The 15462-nt window shown below is 40.6% G+C and overlaps 1 protein-coding gene across 7 annotated transcripts in view; it reads left to right on the forward strand.

Moving 5' to 3' along the window:
• SLIT3 (slit guidance ligand 3) overlaps positions 1-15462 on the forward strand; it is a 538052-nt gene that overhangs the window by 474433 nt on the left and 48157 nt on the right. For all 7 annotated transcript variants that reach the window (XM_031598017.2, XM_031598018.2, XM_090150937.1 and 4 more), the window contains one exon: positions 10030-10127. In XM_031598017.2, the coding sequence (XP_031453877.2) occupies positions 10030-10127 (98 nt within the window). The remainder of the gene's footprint in view (positions 1-10029; positions 10128-15462) is intronic.

Consider the following 15462-nt stretch of genomic DNA (forward strand, 5'->3'; position numbering starts at 1 on the left):
TGTTCAAACCATATTTAAAATACTTCCTAATGAATGTTGAAGAAGCATTTTTCACTCTTAGTAAAATAATGCAGGAAGCCCTTGGGGATGTGAGGCAATGGGTGGCCGTGTAAAATGAGTAGACCTGTATTTATGTATGAATTTTTAGGGCAAGGACCAGTGTCAGCAGTGGGTGGCTGTAATCTCATCTAATGCTCCCCAGGAGGGTAGGGGGAAAAACAGCAGAAATAGCAATATTTTCCTGTGTGCTTCCTCCTTAAAACTTGCTGTGCATTGGACTTGTGTTTCTTTCTGTTTGCCCTTGCTATTTTAGTGGGTTTAAAGAGAATGGAGATATGCAGATACGCATCCAGAAGAGCATAAAAATGAAAGGCTTACGGAGGGATTACTGCCTGGCTGAAGGCGGCGAGGCATGCTTACACCCACCACAAAGCCCGTAAAAAATGTAATAATGTATTCTGGCATGCCCTAATGAGGGCTCTTAATAATAAAGCCAACTCTAAAGAAGTATTTCTATATGTGTTAGGGCAGCAAGAAAGCAGATGTTGAGCAGCTTCAGGCATTTGCTTTGCTTGTTCAGGAGAAGGAGCCAAGCAGTGAAGTTGAGCTGAATTGTAAGCCATACCTACCAGTGGGCACCATCATCTTCATTCCCTTGGAGTGAGGACTATTCCTCCCACTTTGTTTTTACTACTGCTTTTTTGATCTAAACAAATACAAAATATCATGAGAGTACAAAATATCATGAGAGACCAGGCTTTCAGTTAATCTTTTCCCAGGGTACAGAACTTTTTATTGGCTTTTAGACTAGATTTTAGGCTCTTCTTATGTTTGCCTGATCCTATTACACTAAATAACAGTTTTTCCTCCTCTGTGGCTTGCTTGTCATTCAGGTGATTACTGGTTGCTATAACTGTGCTTAATCAAGGTCTCTTTAAACAGCTCTTAATCTTCAGCATCCCACAATTTTTCCACATAATTGAATCAGTGGAAGTAGTTGGTCACAGCTGAAAATCCTTATTGTTGGATTTCCCTGTGATTGTCTGCCACCTGTCATCCTTGAGGCTTTCTTGAGATTGGCCATAGTAAGGATGTGGCCTTTGGGTTTCTTTTGTTTTCAGAGAACATGAACAGAGGTTGCCCTGCCAGGCTGCTTGCCCTTTGGGGATGATGGAATTGGTGAAATTCCTGTAAGCAGGCAAAGATGAAAAGAAAATTTTCTTTATAGTGCAAGAGTAAACTCTCTCCTGTTAATTGAAATTATATAAATACCAGACTAGCTAGAGAATGATTTCTGTGTAGGGGTAAGAGCACTAATGTAAAGTCAATGCAGAGCTGTGTGCTCTTGGTTCCTTCCAGCCAGTGCAGGGCAGCAATTATCCCCCACAGCCTGGGGGTCCCTTCCGTGAGCTTCTGAGAGCCTCTGGAATATATGCTAGACATATGCTTCATGGTGGGTATGTTTGATTTCTTCAATAATCTGAAATGAATTGTTTGCATATTTGCTTGCATTAGAAAACATTATTTTCTTCTCTCTGTTAGTGTTAGTTCAGTCCACTGCCGTAATTTGATTTACGGTTTGGTTTATGCCAGACATGGTTGCTGGTACTTGTGGATGGGCATTCCTTGTAGGGGAAGCCTTACACAGCTTTCACAAGCAAAACAGATTACAGTAATAAAAGGTCTCATACTGAAATGCCACTACAGAATTGTCCCACACCAAAATGCTGCATCCTGAAAAGATAGTGAAACACCAGCAAAGATTTCTCCTATGCGACTATGGCTCTTCGAGCATCTTTCCTTATTTCAGAAATTTACTGAGCAGTTTGGGGAGGTATTTTAATCACATAGGCCCTTCCTCACTGTAGCTTTCCTTGAGTTTCTGCAGGTGATGTGCCCCTCATCTCTCAGGCACGTTCTGTGTTCAGTTTCTTAAGAGTTAAGCACAGGTCCATTGCCTTGAGTAATAAGTTTAAAATGCAATTACTGCATTTTTTTTAATTCCCTATTTCTTATTAATATGGACTGCGTTTTCTATACAAATGCTTGGTTTTTATAGCTCTGTATCCAATGTTCACGTTCACTGGCTTTTGATAGCCTGAGAAGAAGGATTTTATTGTCTCTGCAAAGTGTTTTAAAATAAATAGGCCTTTTGGTGTTGTAAGGCTACTGAAAACATTGTTCTCTTTCATGCGCATGCACAAATTTTCAGTGTTGATAATTTTCTTCTTCATCTCCCAGAACATTCATGCAGTGATCTGCATCAGACAGAGCTGATCTATCAACCTGGGAAGCTCTGGAGCACCTGCCCTATCCAGTTTTATACCTCGGGACTAAGTTTAGATATGTGCTATGTGAATCAACTCTCTGATAGATTGCTGACACATCTTTTGTCATTGATTGAAAGCCCAAAAGACCACTGAAGCCCAAATGTCCATGTTAGGAGAGGTTTAGAAGGACAATCAGAATTTACATCAAAATTTGCAACATAAACCTCAGATGTCCACTGGGAATTAACGTTTGTAATTTTCAGAGGAGAGCCAGAGCTTTTAAAAAATAATATGATGAATCCTTGCACTTTGACTTTGACAGGCATATTCTCAATTACTACCTACTGAGGTAATGGAAGGTGTATTATATTCTGGAGGATCATAAATCTCACTGATTTAAATAAAATGAGGCTTAAGAGAGCAGAGTTCGCCTAATTTGCTATAAATTGACAATTGTGATTTATTAACAAGGACAAGGAAGTCACAAAGAAGCCCTGCTGCCATGCCCGATTATTGTTTAATCAGGTGCCAGATGAAGCTAGACTAGCAAAGATGATAACTATACAGTGCTGAAGATGATGGGATATAAGTAACTATTATCTGTATATTTACTTCAGATATTAATGCTGGGAAAGTTTTCAGAGGCAGTTAAATCAGCCAAATGGTAGGGGATGCAGCAACAAAAGTAATATCAGTATATCTTCTGTTATCTAACTTCAGTCTAATGTAGCAAATACTGTTTTTCACAATGCTTGTGGACAGTGTTTGGATTAGTCACGTTTCTGTGTCAGTGTGCAAGTCCAGCTGTATTAAAACAGTAATGAATTTAAAAAAAAAAAACCAAAAAAACAATTGTGTAAATAAATGCAAATACATTTTTTTTTGTTTCAAAATCAGAAATGAGTAAAATGTATTAATTTTTCAAGTTAAATTAATTGACTTGTAAACAGCAAATGCAAGAAGGTGCATTTTTATTACCCTATTGTGACAGAAGAATACAGAGAGCTAGGAAATTCATAGCCACTGTGAGTATGCTAAGCTAGAGGCATCTGCGGGGTGGACGTCTGTAGCAAGGTCTGCATTCAGAAAGGAGAGTCGTAACCTCTCTGCAAACAACAGATGATCAAAATCTTTCTACTTCCACCTGGCAATCTAAGAGCAGTCTGATCCAAAATTACTGTGATATTACCCATGTTTTGCCAAATAATTTGTATATGTGCCTAAGCAGATGGATCTAACACACACCCTGCCAGCTCTTGTAGTTGTTTGACCTTGCCAGTGAGCGTCATCTGCATCTTTTCCAGATTGAGGCTTAGCCATTACATTCACAGCCAGAAAGAGCGTAAGTAAGGAAACAGTACCACCTGGATCAGCTGAAGAACTTCAGACTACTGTGTGCAGATTATCACTGTGTAATGTCTGCATATATCTTTATCTTAGTGAAATCAATTAGGAATCAGTTTCAAATGGTTTCATTGCCAAAATGAAATAGTATGAATCCCAGTGCTCTGTTCCTGAGTCCTTCCTAAGATACAGTTAAAAATGCCACTAGGTAAAGACTGTAGCATGAGTTTATACCTTATTATATAGCTGAATGCCATAACATCAAGAAAGCCTTTTATCTCAATTCTCACTTTCTTATGCATGAAAGAAGCAAAATTCAAGTCAAAAAGCTATTCTTGATTTTAAACTGAATTTTTTGAGTGTCTGTGTCTCCTATTGTTTCTGAGTGTTCTCCCCTCTCTCCTCTCATCGCATTTCACCTCGTTCTTTTATACAAAGCACCAGGAATCATGTCTTGCTTACGTACCACGCTTAGCCCTCATTCTGCTATTAGAGCTCTGTAGGTCTGAATGTCTGAACAAGTCCCACTGACATATGCAGATGTCATTTCAGTACTCAAACAGTCAATGTAAGTGAGTAAAGTTTAAAAAAACACTTTCCAGGCTTTGTTAAAGCAGAACAAAGCTATGTATGTGGCTATAAGTGTCCATTCTTTTTCACAATATTCACAATATTGAGAGGATAATATTTTAAAGCTAGGAGATTCTTCAAGTTTGAATAGCATTTCTGAATGCACACACACAGAAGACGCTGTACATCTCAGTTTATCTTTTGTGAATTTTCCTGTTCAGCCCCTCATGAGGCACATTTGTGTCATTCCCTTCAGCTGATGAGTGCTTGTTAGCTTTTGTCCAGGACACCAATTGGAGTATTAATGTTTGCGTGACAGAGAGTTGGGTAGGAATGCAAGTGATTGATTTGGTATACAGAATCTTTGTAGCTGGTCATTTTTTATTATTTATTTCCCTAGAACTTTTATCCGTACCTTGAGCATGGTACTTCAGTTGTTTGTGAAAACGTTCTGCTGCTTTGTTTGAAGTCTCTATTAACTATTTAGTCTTACGCTGGTACTTTTGTTGACGCGTGAATGCTACCATCCACCCTCTGCTTATACCATCTAAATAACACTCTGCTTACTGTTAACAGCTTAAATAAATTCCAGTATTTTTGTCTTCTACAGTTCTTTTTCCAGCATGCTTTAAAACACCGGAGTCATTGAACAAGGCTGTCATTACCTGCAAAGAGGTGTCCCTGTTCTCAGATGGCTGCAGCCAGATAGCCTTGTGCCCACCTGTGGGTGTCTCCTTCCTGGGCTGCATCATGTTTATAGTGCAGCCAGCAGCAAGAGCCTTCTGTGGCATGCTGTGTGCTGCCTCTGCTCTGTGCTGGCTGCTGTTAGAAGGGGTGAAGAAGGGCTGAAGGATCACTCTGAAGTGGGCAGAGCTCAGGTCTCTGCCATGAGACTGTGAATGAAGATTTCAGCCTGCACAAAGCTATCAGCTGTGAAAATTAATTTTAAAGAAGTCATTGCACCTGACTGAATTGGTATCAAGGTGCTTTTTAGTCGCGTTATCCTTTGTTCTTTCTGCTGAGGTCCCAATTAGCTTTTGCTGCTACTTCTTGGGTGTTTTGCTGATCATGATGTAATGTTTTCCAGTACTGGGTACTTGTAAAGGCCAGAATTTGGCACAGCAGCAGCGAGCAACAGCTTGTACACACACTGGTGCCCAGTATGGCTAATTGCTGCTGAGTATGAAAGAGCTGACGCTTTTCAAGCATGTTGGATAGTCTGTTCTCATTCACTGAAAATGCAGAGCTGGAGGAGCTCGGCTACAGCCTGAACCAGCTGAGGTGCTTCAGATTTTAGAAGTCAGCTGGAATCGGAACATCTGTGTCTCTGTTCAGTGGCAAAAGTCTTGTGCTTCACCATGTAATGCTCTCCTTTTTTATGAAAAATGAAAGGAATTCTATTAAGTGTTTTGGATCTGATGCTTTCCTATCGGACTAGATAAAAATTTATCACAGCTTAAGAAGCTAATTTCTAGAGAGAAATAATAAAATACTGCACTCAGAGGGACCTTCATCCTCTTCCTGTGGATTGCTGAGGCAGTCATGTTTTCTTGCCTGTCCTTGAAACACAGTCTGTGCCTATACTTCTGGTTCAGGCTTTATTAAGAGGCTCTTCAGCCTTGAAGCAAACATAGAATATTCTCATTTGTAAGAACACTTCTTTCTAGGGAATGTATTTCAAAGAGTTTTTTTCCACTGCAGAGATAAATTAATTTTAGAGATGTTTGACAGTGATTCCACTTTTCCAGGAAGAATGGCCTTTGTGTAAGTTGAGACTAGGGAACTGCATTATTCCTTTGAAAGATGTTTCTAAAATGTCTTTGGGCTCTTATGAGTAGTGACAGACTCATGCAGAAACAAAATGGCCTTGCTGTGCTATAGATTTATTAGTACCAATTTTTTCTGCAGATTCTCTGCTTTTGGAATCCTTTGGTTATCATAATCTCCGGTGTTAGAGAAATTGCAGTTGTTTTGTGGGCTCTCAAGGTGCTACTGATAAAGTCAACTGGGGGAAGAAGATCCTCAGTGAAGGATTAGGTGGCATTTGCTCATTTATTAGCGTGAGTAAACAGAGTCAGAGACTCTTAATTTTCCTAAAGCCAGATAGCGAGTTAGTGTTGTAATTAAGTCTGATTCCACAACACATTCTGTTTGGTTTCTGTGGCACTTGAGGCACCAGAAGCCAATAATTCAGCCAAGTTCAGCAAAGAAATGAGAGCCTAGTCCAAGTCATCACAAATTTTGTGTGTCAGTGAGAGACTGAAAATCTCTTGCTCTCGTTTTAACATTTATTAAATTTTTACAAGAATATTCAAGATAATCTGAAAAACTACCACAGAAATGATGGGACTGTTTTATACAGTGTTCAACTGTGTTGTAAACCTTCAGAAAAAAAAATGAATGCTGTGATTTCTGCTTTACGTCTTGCTTCGTTTATCTGCAAAGGATTTAATATCTTAATGGTGGAGACCTCATATGAAACAGAAGTTAATGAAGTATCGTAAAACGATCAGTTCTTCAGGGATGCGATCTGAGAAATACAAAAGGCGGCATCTTCCAGCTCCGTAAGGATGGCTCAATGAAGTAAGCACACACAGATGGACGGACACAGGCTCTGGTGCAGCGGGGTGGCAGCAGATCAGGGCTAATGCTGCGTGGCTCATGGCTGCCAAGAGCTGTGGGCCACATGGTGCCAAAATAAAACCTGCGTGAGCTTCCCTCGACGCTTCCCAAATCTTCCCTGAGACATTGGGGGGCTCGGGATTTCAAATGGAGAAGCACAGGCTGCTTGGCAAATGCAGTCCAAATGAAGCAGAACCTCCCTCTGCAAGGTCTTTGCGTGCAGCCTGCAGGGCTGCAGTTGGGGAATGAACTTGCAGTGAGGCAGGAGATTAGCCAGGAACTTCTGTTGTTGTTTAGAAGTGTTTCTCTTCTGATTTAACCAGGCAAAAGGATGTCCCTGTTTCTTTGTATTTACACAAATTTTAAAATGCAAAGCTTGTCTCTCTGGGGAGAGCTGGGAGGAAGTGGTGGTTGACACAGAAAATACAGTTTCTTCTACCATTTCTATAACAAAGCCCCTCTGTGCTGCTGGACAAAGGTATAATTACTGTGTATTGCATTTTTTCTCACAGTAAGTGGCAGTATGTCCTGCCCAACAGAATACTAAAGATTTCAGTCTTTAGTATTTGGGGAACTGAACTGTATGCGACATGGGGAGCCTGGCACTGTGTGCGGACAGACCTGAGCAAATGAACTCTCTAGAGCAGTTCACACTTCATGCTTAGAGGCTGTTGTGGTTTTGTTGTTTTTGTGGGGCTTAATGAGGCTGTACCAATTTCAAAATGAGAGCTCCAGAGACAAGATGGCTGCTATAATAATGCTCAACAGAAAGCATGCACAGAGCATGAGCTGTCACAGAACCAGCACAGTCCATGTCCCAGCAGTTTGTCACCTCCAGACTGGACATGTCATTGGAAACAGGGACAACTATCAAGAGTTGAGCATGAATTTTGTCTGGTCGCTGTACAGTGTAAGAGAGAAGTGGCCAGTTATGACCTGTTAGTATGATTTGACCAGCCTGCTTGGTCTTGGCTCGAAGGGATGAGCAAGAATTCCCAAACTGATACTCAGCCATAGACAAACTGATCAAATTTATCCTACTGTGGTTTTCATGAGAGAGCTATTCCCTTAAAATACACTAAGTCAAGCATTCTTCTCTCTGGGGGTTTTGAAACAAAGCTAGGGAACCTTTTCTTGTTCAGAATGGAATAAGCCTTTCAAGTAGCTTTGGCATAAGAACATGAGAAATGCCAGTCTGGTCTGTGATGTGTTTACCATAGCTCTCTCTCTGCCTGTAATGCAGGCAGCAGCGTATTTTGATTTCTGTAGAAAGGACACAAGCTTGGTCAGCGCTTCTCTCCAGTTTCCCCACTACCCACCATCGTCCAACTAGGGATGCTGACGTCCACTGACTGCCTTCCATATCTATTTTGGATCTGTTGTCTATGGATTTGTCTAATGGCTTTCATACTGTATCACTTCAGTCTTGTGTTAAAAAATTCCCAGAAGCTCATACTTTGGCAAACTTTTTTTTTTTTTTTTTAATCTGTAGTAAGCTTATCTTCTAATATCAGTAATTGTTCCTCTTCTGCTGAGGAGTTTATTGAGTGAGAAACAAATTCTGCATTTACCAGTTCCGTTATTTGTAAACCTCAGTCATAGCGTTCTTGTCACTTTTTTTCTCCAGACTAAGTCCTGTTCTTTGTAGTATATTCTTCTAAATATCTCTCTTTTAAAACATTTTGATACTCCTTTTCTGTGCCTTTTCTAACCCCACTGTATCCATCCTGAGGCAAGCTAATCACTGTTAGGTATCTGTCAAGTACAGAGTTAGGCTTCTCAAAGTCCATTCTTAATTTGGATATGGAGTAAGTGAGAGCAGTGAAGCCTCAAAGATGCAAACAGTACTCACAGTTGATGGTCTCAGGTGCAGGTATATGGCTGAAGCATCGACACGTTCCATTTCCACAACACAGCAATCTTATAAAAATTGAGACTACAGAAATAATTGTTTTAGTGCTCCCTACTGCGGTACATCGTACCAGGCATTCAAAGTCAGGGAACTGTTGGAAGCTATTGCAAAGGCAGTGGAGAAAGGAGTGGCTTTTGATTAGTGTCATAGCAAGGATGGTTGGCAGTGGTAGTGTGGTGTTTGGTACTGATAAGTGAAGGCTACAGCTGTTACGAATTGGTGTCCTGAGCTGACATCTGCCCTCTGTTTAGATTTCCAGGTAGATACACCATTGTTATTCTTCTAAAGTACAGTATACATAGTGGTTCCTAAACCAAAGCCAAAAACCCCAGCAAAACTGACTGAGTGTGTCTCCTTTGATATTTTTCTCATTTTGATTGCAATCATTTATCAGCTTTCCAGTAGATGAGCTGGCAGAGGGCAACTACTAATGGGATCCTTGATAGAAAAAGCAGAGATCTCTTGAACTTCTTGTGATTGCACAGATCCCTTGAGTGCTGTCAGGCTTTCAGGTGTCTCTATTCCACCCTGCTGTGACAGTAAATGAAAGGAAAGAACAACCTCTTTGATGTGCTTGCCAATTTTACAAATAGCTTTTTCTAATCAGTAGAATATAATGATCGGATAAATATGTCTAGGCTTTGAAAAGCCAAATAAAAAGTCAGTTGGCAGCAGTGGATATTGTCCAAGCTGGTGAAGTTCAGTTGGAAATAATGTATATTTTAGGGCAAGTTTTTAAGAAGAAACTGATTCAATGCTAATATCTCAAACAGGATTCCATGTGTTCTGTAGATAAACTCAAAATCAGCTCTCAGGATAAAAATGGATTTCCCTCTTTTACTTTTGACAATGTGTAGTAATGAGTATGGTGTACTGTTACAGTTTTTAACTGAGCACTTGGTAAATGAGGGGTGACTATGTGGTCCTGTGCTGACTGTGTGTGGCTGTGTGTGGCCTTCTGCTTACCTTTGGCCAGGATTCAGTCCTTTCAGTGAACTAATGTTGGGGATTAAAATGGGCTAGAGTAATGATAAAACCAGCTGTTTCCTTAAAATAATAAAATGAAAGAGTTAACCAATATCTTGAAACTTAAATGACACCAAGATACCCACTAGTCCCATTGGTTGGAAGAAATGCCCTGCCCAGACTCTCATTTAAGTGATAAATGTATCTGCCCATCAGTAAAGAACGTATCTGAAGACCACGGTCCTCCTTTAAGTGGTGCCACACATAGAGTAAGGGAGCAAAAGACTGTGATTCAGATGACATGCATTTTACTAACCTTTCTTTCTTTTAAATTTTCTCAAATAGGGTCGGGACTGCAGTGTGCCCATTAATTCTTGCATTCAAAATCCATGTCAGAATGGAGGGACCTGCCATCTCACCGAGGCAAATAAAGATGGATTCAGGTAGTAACACAAAGTTCATTTAAAACAAGATGATAAAATAGTTGTGTTTCTACTCTACATTAATGAAGTATAATGAGTACTTTGTAAAAGCTGCTGCATGTGACAGTTCTATCTGCCAGACCAAAAATTTAATCTGGTTTCATTGGTGACATATTGTTTCCTCTGAAACAGATCTCCTTATTGTCTCATAATGGGTTATACTCTAAGAGCTATTTTGAGCAGTCTGCCTGATCTGTATTGTGTTATCTGTATGCTAATTTTCCTCAGGGCATATCAAACTCATGCATACCCCTTTTTCTATTTGTAAAATAAGCATCTGTTGCTTGACAACCAGATGCAAAATGTTTTCATACTGCATCTTGTAGACAAACAGGCTTTAAAGAAACAATTAAAAAATGTGAAGAGATTGCTACATCTTGTTGGGCATAATGCCTGCAAGACAATAGCCTTTACAGCTGGACATCGTGGGTTTCAGTTTTCCCATATAAGAAAGATGTAGCTTAGACTGGGAGACTCCAAGAGAAATCCAGAAATTTTTCATGCAGTTAATGGGAGATTTGTGCACCCTGAAGTCCTGTTTTACAGTTATGAAATTACAGATTTCAGGTTTTGGCCACTAGTTGTCATTGAAGTTGCTAGAAACTGTCTTACAGAAGCCATTTTTCGAATCTTCATTGATTTCCTCCTCAGTATTTATACTATTTCTTGCTCAAAATATGTCCAAAATTACACCATGATGTTGTTTCAACAGAACATAGGAAAGTCTCATCTCTAAATGCATATATGTGTTACTTGTGCTGCTGCTGTGTCTTCTCCTATACACTGCTTCCTCTTAGTGACAGCTTGGGGGGAGACACAGTAATACAAGGTTTATAAATGGGGTAAGCCGGAGTCACACCAGTGATTTTCTTTTTTTAGTTCCAGTTTGCTTTCAGCTGTAATTGTGACTGTTCCAGATGAGGTTAACTGTTTGTTAACCAAGTCAGCAAACCAATATCCTCTTATCTCAGAAAATAGACAGAGCCAGGTGAAAGACTGAGTGACTGAAAGGACATAGGGGCATCTGGAAATTAATAACACCATCCAGTTCCCCAGCCAAAGGCTCAGCACATTTTATATTTCCAGTGAAGCGCTGTGGCTTCTTTTTGATTCCCTAAATCCCTCGGATGGGAACGAGGCACAGAAGAGCTCCCATCTTGCCCTGTACGTGGGATCAAGGCAACCTCTTTGAGCAGCTATGACAAAACTGTGAGCAGAGCAGCACATCCCATGGGTACAGATGCATGTCTAGAGTTGTGTTGGTGCACAGTGGTGGTGGGACAGGGAGATTCTGCAGTCCATAGCACAGAAATGGTCACCTCTAGTTTTGGGAAAACCACTATCCTGCTCTGGTAATCTAATATCCTTCTTTTTGATTCAGATGTTAGCAGCCCCAGCAGGATTTGGAGTACAGCTTCAGATTCAGTTTCTGTTCAGAGGAATAATGGTCTCTTGGTGTCTTCAGTTCAGGTTCCCTTTGGGTCACGCTCCTGTAATACTGGTTAGACAGTATTCAGCAGATTGTGCTATTGCAAAGTTGCATCATATTATGTCACTCCGTACTCATTTTGCAAAATTTATCTGATAGTACAAATGTGCCAGTAAAGCAGTTGATAGTATCTGTAACACTGGAACAAAAAACTTCAGTTTGTATTTTGGTTCAGATTTTTGTCTAGCTTTTTGTTTCGTGCTATGGTAGAAAGTAAAAGGAATGCTTTGATTGACCCAAAATGAAAGCTGCTTCTGATTTTGTCTCATGAAGTTTCCATTTTCAGGGTCTTTGCTTCTGTTCCAGAAAGACGTAGTTTTCAAGGTCCTTGGGAAACAGCAGGAGTGGTTGTGTTGCTTGACATTTGGGGCTTTGTAGAGAAGACTTCTGCTTTTATAGTTATTTATATAGTTTCAGTTGGTCTAATAAAAGACCTATAAGACCGTATCTTGTCAAAATCTTGCTTCATAAAATTGAATATTCAGCTTATGCACTGCTGTAGTTCCTTACCATGTTTGTAATCAGTCAGCCCACTAAAGCATCCTTGGCCTCCTGCTGCTCTGAAGAGCAGAACATGGGGCTTGGGCATGTCACAGAATCACAGAATTGCCAGGGTTGGAAGGGACCTCAAGGATCATGAATCTCTAACCCCCCTGCCACACGCAGGGCCACCAACCATCCCACCTAATACTAGACCAGGCTGCCCAGGGCCCCATCCAATCTGGCCTTGAACACCTCCAGGGATGGGGCATCCACAGCCTCTCTGGGCAGCTGTTCCAGTACCTCACCACTCTCTGTGTAAAGAATTTCCCCCTGATGTCCAACCTATATCTCCCTTCCCTCAACTTAAAACCATTTCCCCTCGTCCTGCAGTTATCTACCCTTTCAAAGAGTTGATTCCCCTCCTGTTTGTAGGCTCCCTTTAGGTACTGAAAGGCTGCAATGAGGTCACCCCGCAGCCTTCTTTTCTCCAGGCTGAACAAGCCCAGCTCCCTCATCCTGTCTTTGTAGGGGAGGTGCTCCAGTCCCCTGATCATCTTTGTGGCCCTCCTCTGGACCCTCTCCAACAGCTCCCTGTCTTTTTTGTGCTGGGGGCTCCACACTTGGACGCAGTGCTGCAGATGGGGCCTCACAAGAGCAGAGTAGAGGGGAACAATCACCTCCCTGTCCCTGCTGGCCACCCCTCTTTTGATGGAGCCCAGGATACCATTTGCCTTCCGAGCCACAAGGGAACACTGCTGGCTCATGTTAAGTTTTTCATCTATCAAGACCCCCAGGTCCTATCTTAGAGAAGGTGTGAAGTGGGGATGAAACAGTGAAGGGGGGAAAAAAAGAAGGATTTTTTTTTTCTTTTTTTTTTGGTTGGGAAATCTCTTCTCCAGTGGATGGCAGCAGCTGGAGTTACATGCATATAAATTGTGTTCATCAAGATGGGAAAATGTTGCCTTAGATTATAGGCTGTGAGGAAGTGGATGTCAAAAACATTTTCATGAGAGACCTTCTTGGATTTTTCTGTTGTGTGGCCTGTAAAAGAAATTATATATTCTGTATATTCTCTTCCCTAGGGAAATATATTCATACACAAGCTCTGCTGCCAAACTTGTCAAATCTTTACTCTTTTAAAAAGGAAACTTAAGCCAAAACTCCCTGCCTATGAAATGCCAAGCAGTTTAACTCTCAAGTTTCTGTAGTTTTAGACAAGAAAATTACCTTCTAAATAATGGAAAGGTGGTGATGTTGGTGGTGATGCAGGAAATTCATCGTTACGACTGAGATTCCAGCCCCACTCGCCCCCTGTGTCCGGGACCTGCCAGGGTTCCAGCAGCAGGGCACTGCGTCGCTCTGGCTGCTGCAGGAGGTCCTGCTGGGGCAACCAAAGGGCACAGGTTCAACTGGAGTTCCCCAGTCTTTCTTGGCACTTTGTACTCTTGCACTTTTTAAAATCTGCAATATTTTCTTTTTAATATTTTTCTTTTAAGATAGGGTCTTTTTCTGCATTAAAGATTAATTAAGTGGCACTGTGTGACTCAGGGGATTAAAAACATGAAGTTCTTCCTCTCTTTACATGGCTCATTCTAATCTAATCCATGTCTGCTGTGACAAAAGGTTGCCAAAAGAAAGGTGCTTATTTGAGACCGATAAAACAAGATGGTCAGTCAGACATGTCACGCTCATTTAGCATGCCTGAAACTGAGACTTTGATGTAGGAGGCAGAGCTGTCAGCTCTGCCTTGGAGTTAGCTGCAGGCAGCCAGCTTATCTTTGCTAGCCTACGGTGTTGGGAAACAGCCTCTGCACTATTTTAACTTTTCTCCATGTATAAAGATCTCCACTGTATAGAGCATTTTTTTTAGTGTTTTCCCCAGACTTTAAGTTCCTTCATTAATGTAAAACCCTGGAACAGATTAACTGCCCAGTGGCAATTCTACATAGTTCAAGAAGCGTGCTTCCAGGCTACTCTGTTGGCATGCAGATGTAGATAGCTCCTTTAGCAAGAAACTATTATATCCTTTAAAGAATTTACCATCAGTATTTAAAAGTTTTTTGTTTTTTTTTTTTGTTTTTTTTAAAGCATGATACACTGTGTGTATGCCTCTTTTTATACACAGATTCATGACAGTTTGGAAAAAAATTGAATGGAGTGAACTTAAGAAACTGTCAACCTACTGCAGCTCCAAAAGTTTACCCCCCAAAGAGTTGTCATTAATTGCTGTGTTGTATTTCACCTTCAAGAGAATAATCATGATGTGGGAATTTATTTATTTGTTTGTTTTTAGGGGAGCACAACACTAAAACACAATCCCTAAACTGGAAGGGAATTGGATCTTTACGAGGTTAGATCACAGTGTCTTAGGAAATGGTTCTTTCTTCCATAGCTCCATTGTTTCCAAGGTCCAAATGAAAAGCTGTCTCACAGTGCCTCACTATTTAGTCAGCACACAGTTTTCATCATTGTCTCTGGAATTAATTTTCTCTCTCGGTCAGCTGGAACTCGAGTTTGATGACCTCCCAGTCACTCTGCAAGCTTCATTTTTCTTCTAAGCTTTTTCTGGGAAAATACATACAAACAGTCCCAAACTGCAACTCTTTCAACATATGGTTCAATCCAGGTCCCAAACTGTGTGTTTTATCATTTAATTTCAGTCCTTGTATTTGGCAAATTGAATGCAAATCAAAATAAAGAATCGTACGTAAGCAATAATGTAAGGGCTCTCTATAATACATCAGGACCAGTAGCCAAATGCCATCAATTATGCTGACATCTCCTTCAGTATGGAATGTGTCCTAATACTAAGCAATTGTATGTTAACAGTTCCATATGCATTATTACTAATGGTAACTATTGAGTTGAATCATTCCTGTGATAGTATTTAATAATGTCATTTTTAATTGCATACATGCAAGCTATCCCAGTCCTTTTGTGGAAAGAAAATGGTGTTATATTCACATAAAAATAAAAAGCACAAAGCCACTCTTGTTGCTTTCCTTTAAATGGAGAGAAAAATTTGTGCTCCCAAACCAAGACCTTGGATGCCAAGTTGCAGCCTGGAGCATATTTTTATGGCAGAGTTACAGGCCCCTGAAAATGGGGTGTTGTAATCAAAAAGGGTGACGTGATGAGTGTGCCACTGTATTTAATTAGATGTCTTTACCCCTTCCCCTACACTCTTGCTGCCACAAAAGGTGCTGTGCCAGCTTTTCTTTCTTATCTGCCTCCTGTAGTCCTCAGCATCATTGTGGGGTCAGCAAGGAGATACTTTATTAGCAGTAGTGAGATAGATTAGAAAAGAAAATATTTCTTTGCTTC

This window comes from Phasianus colchicus, chromosome 15 (assembly GCF_987193195.1).
Source record: "Phasianus colchicus chromosome 15, bPhaCol1.hap1.1, whole genome shotgun sequence".
NCBI lineage: Eukaryota > Metazoa > Chordata > Aves > Galliformes > Phasianidae > Phasianus > Phasianus colchicus.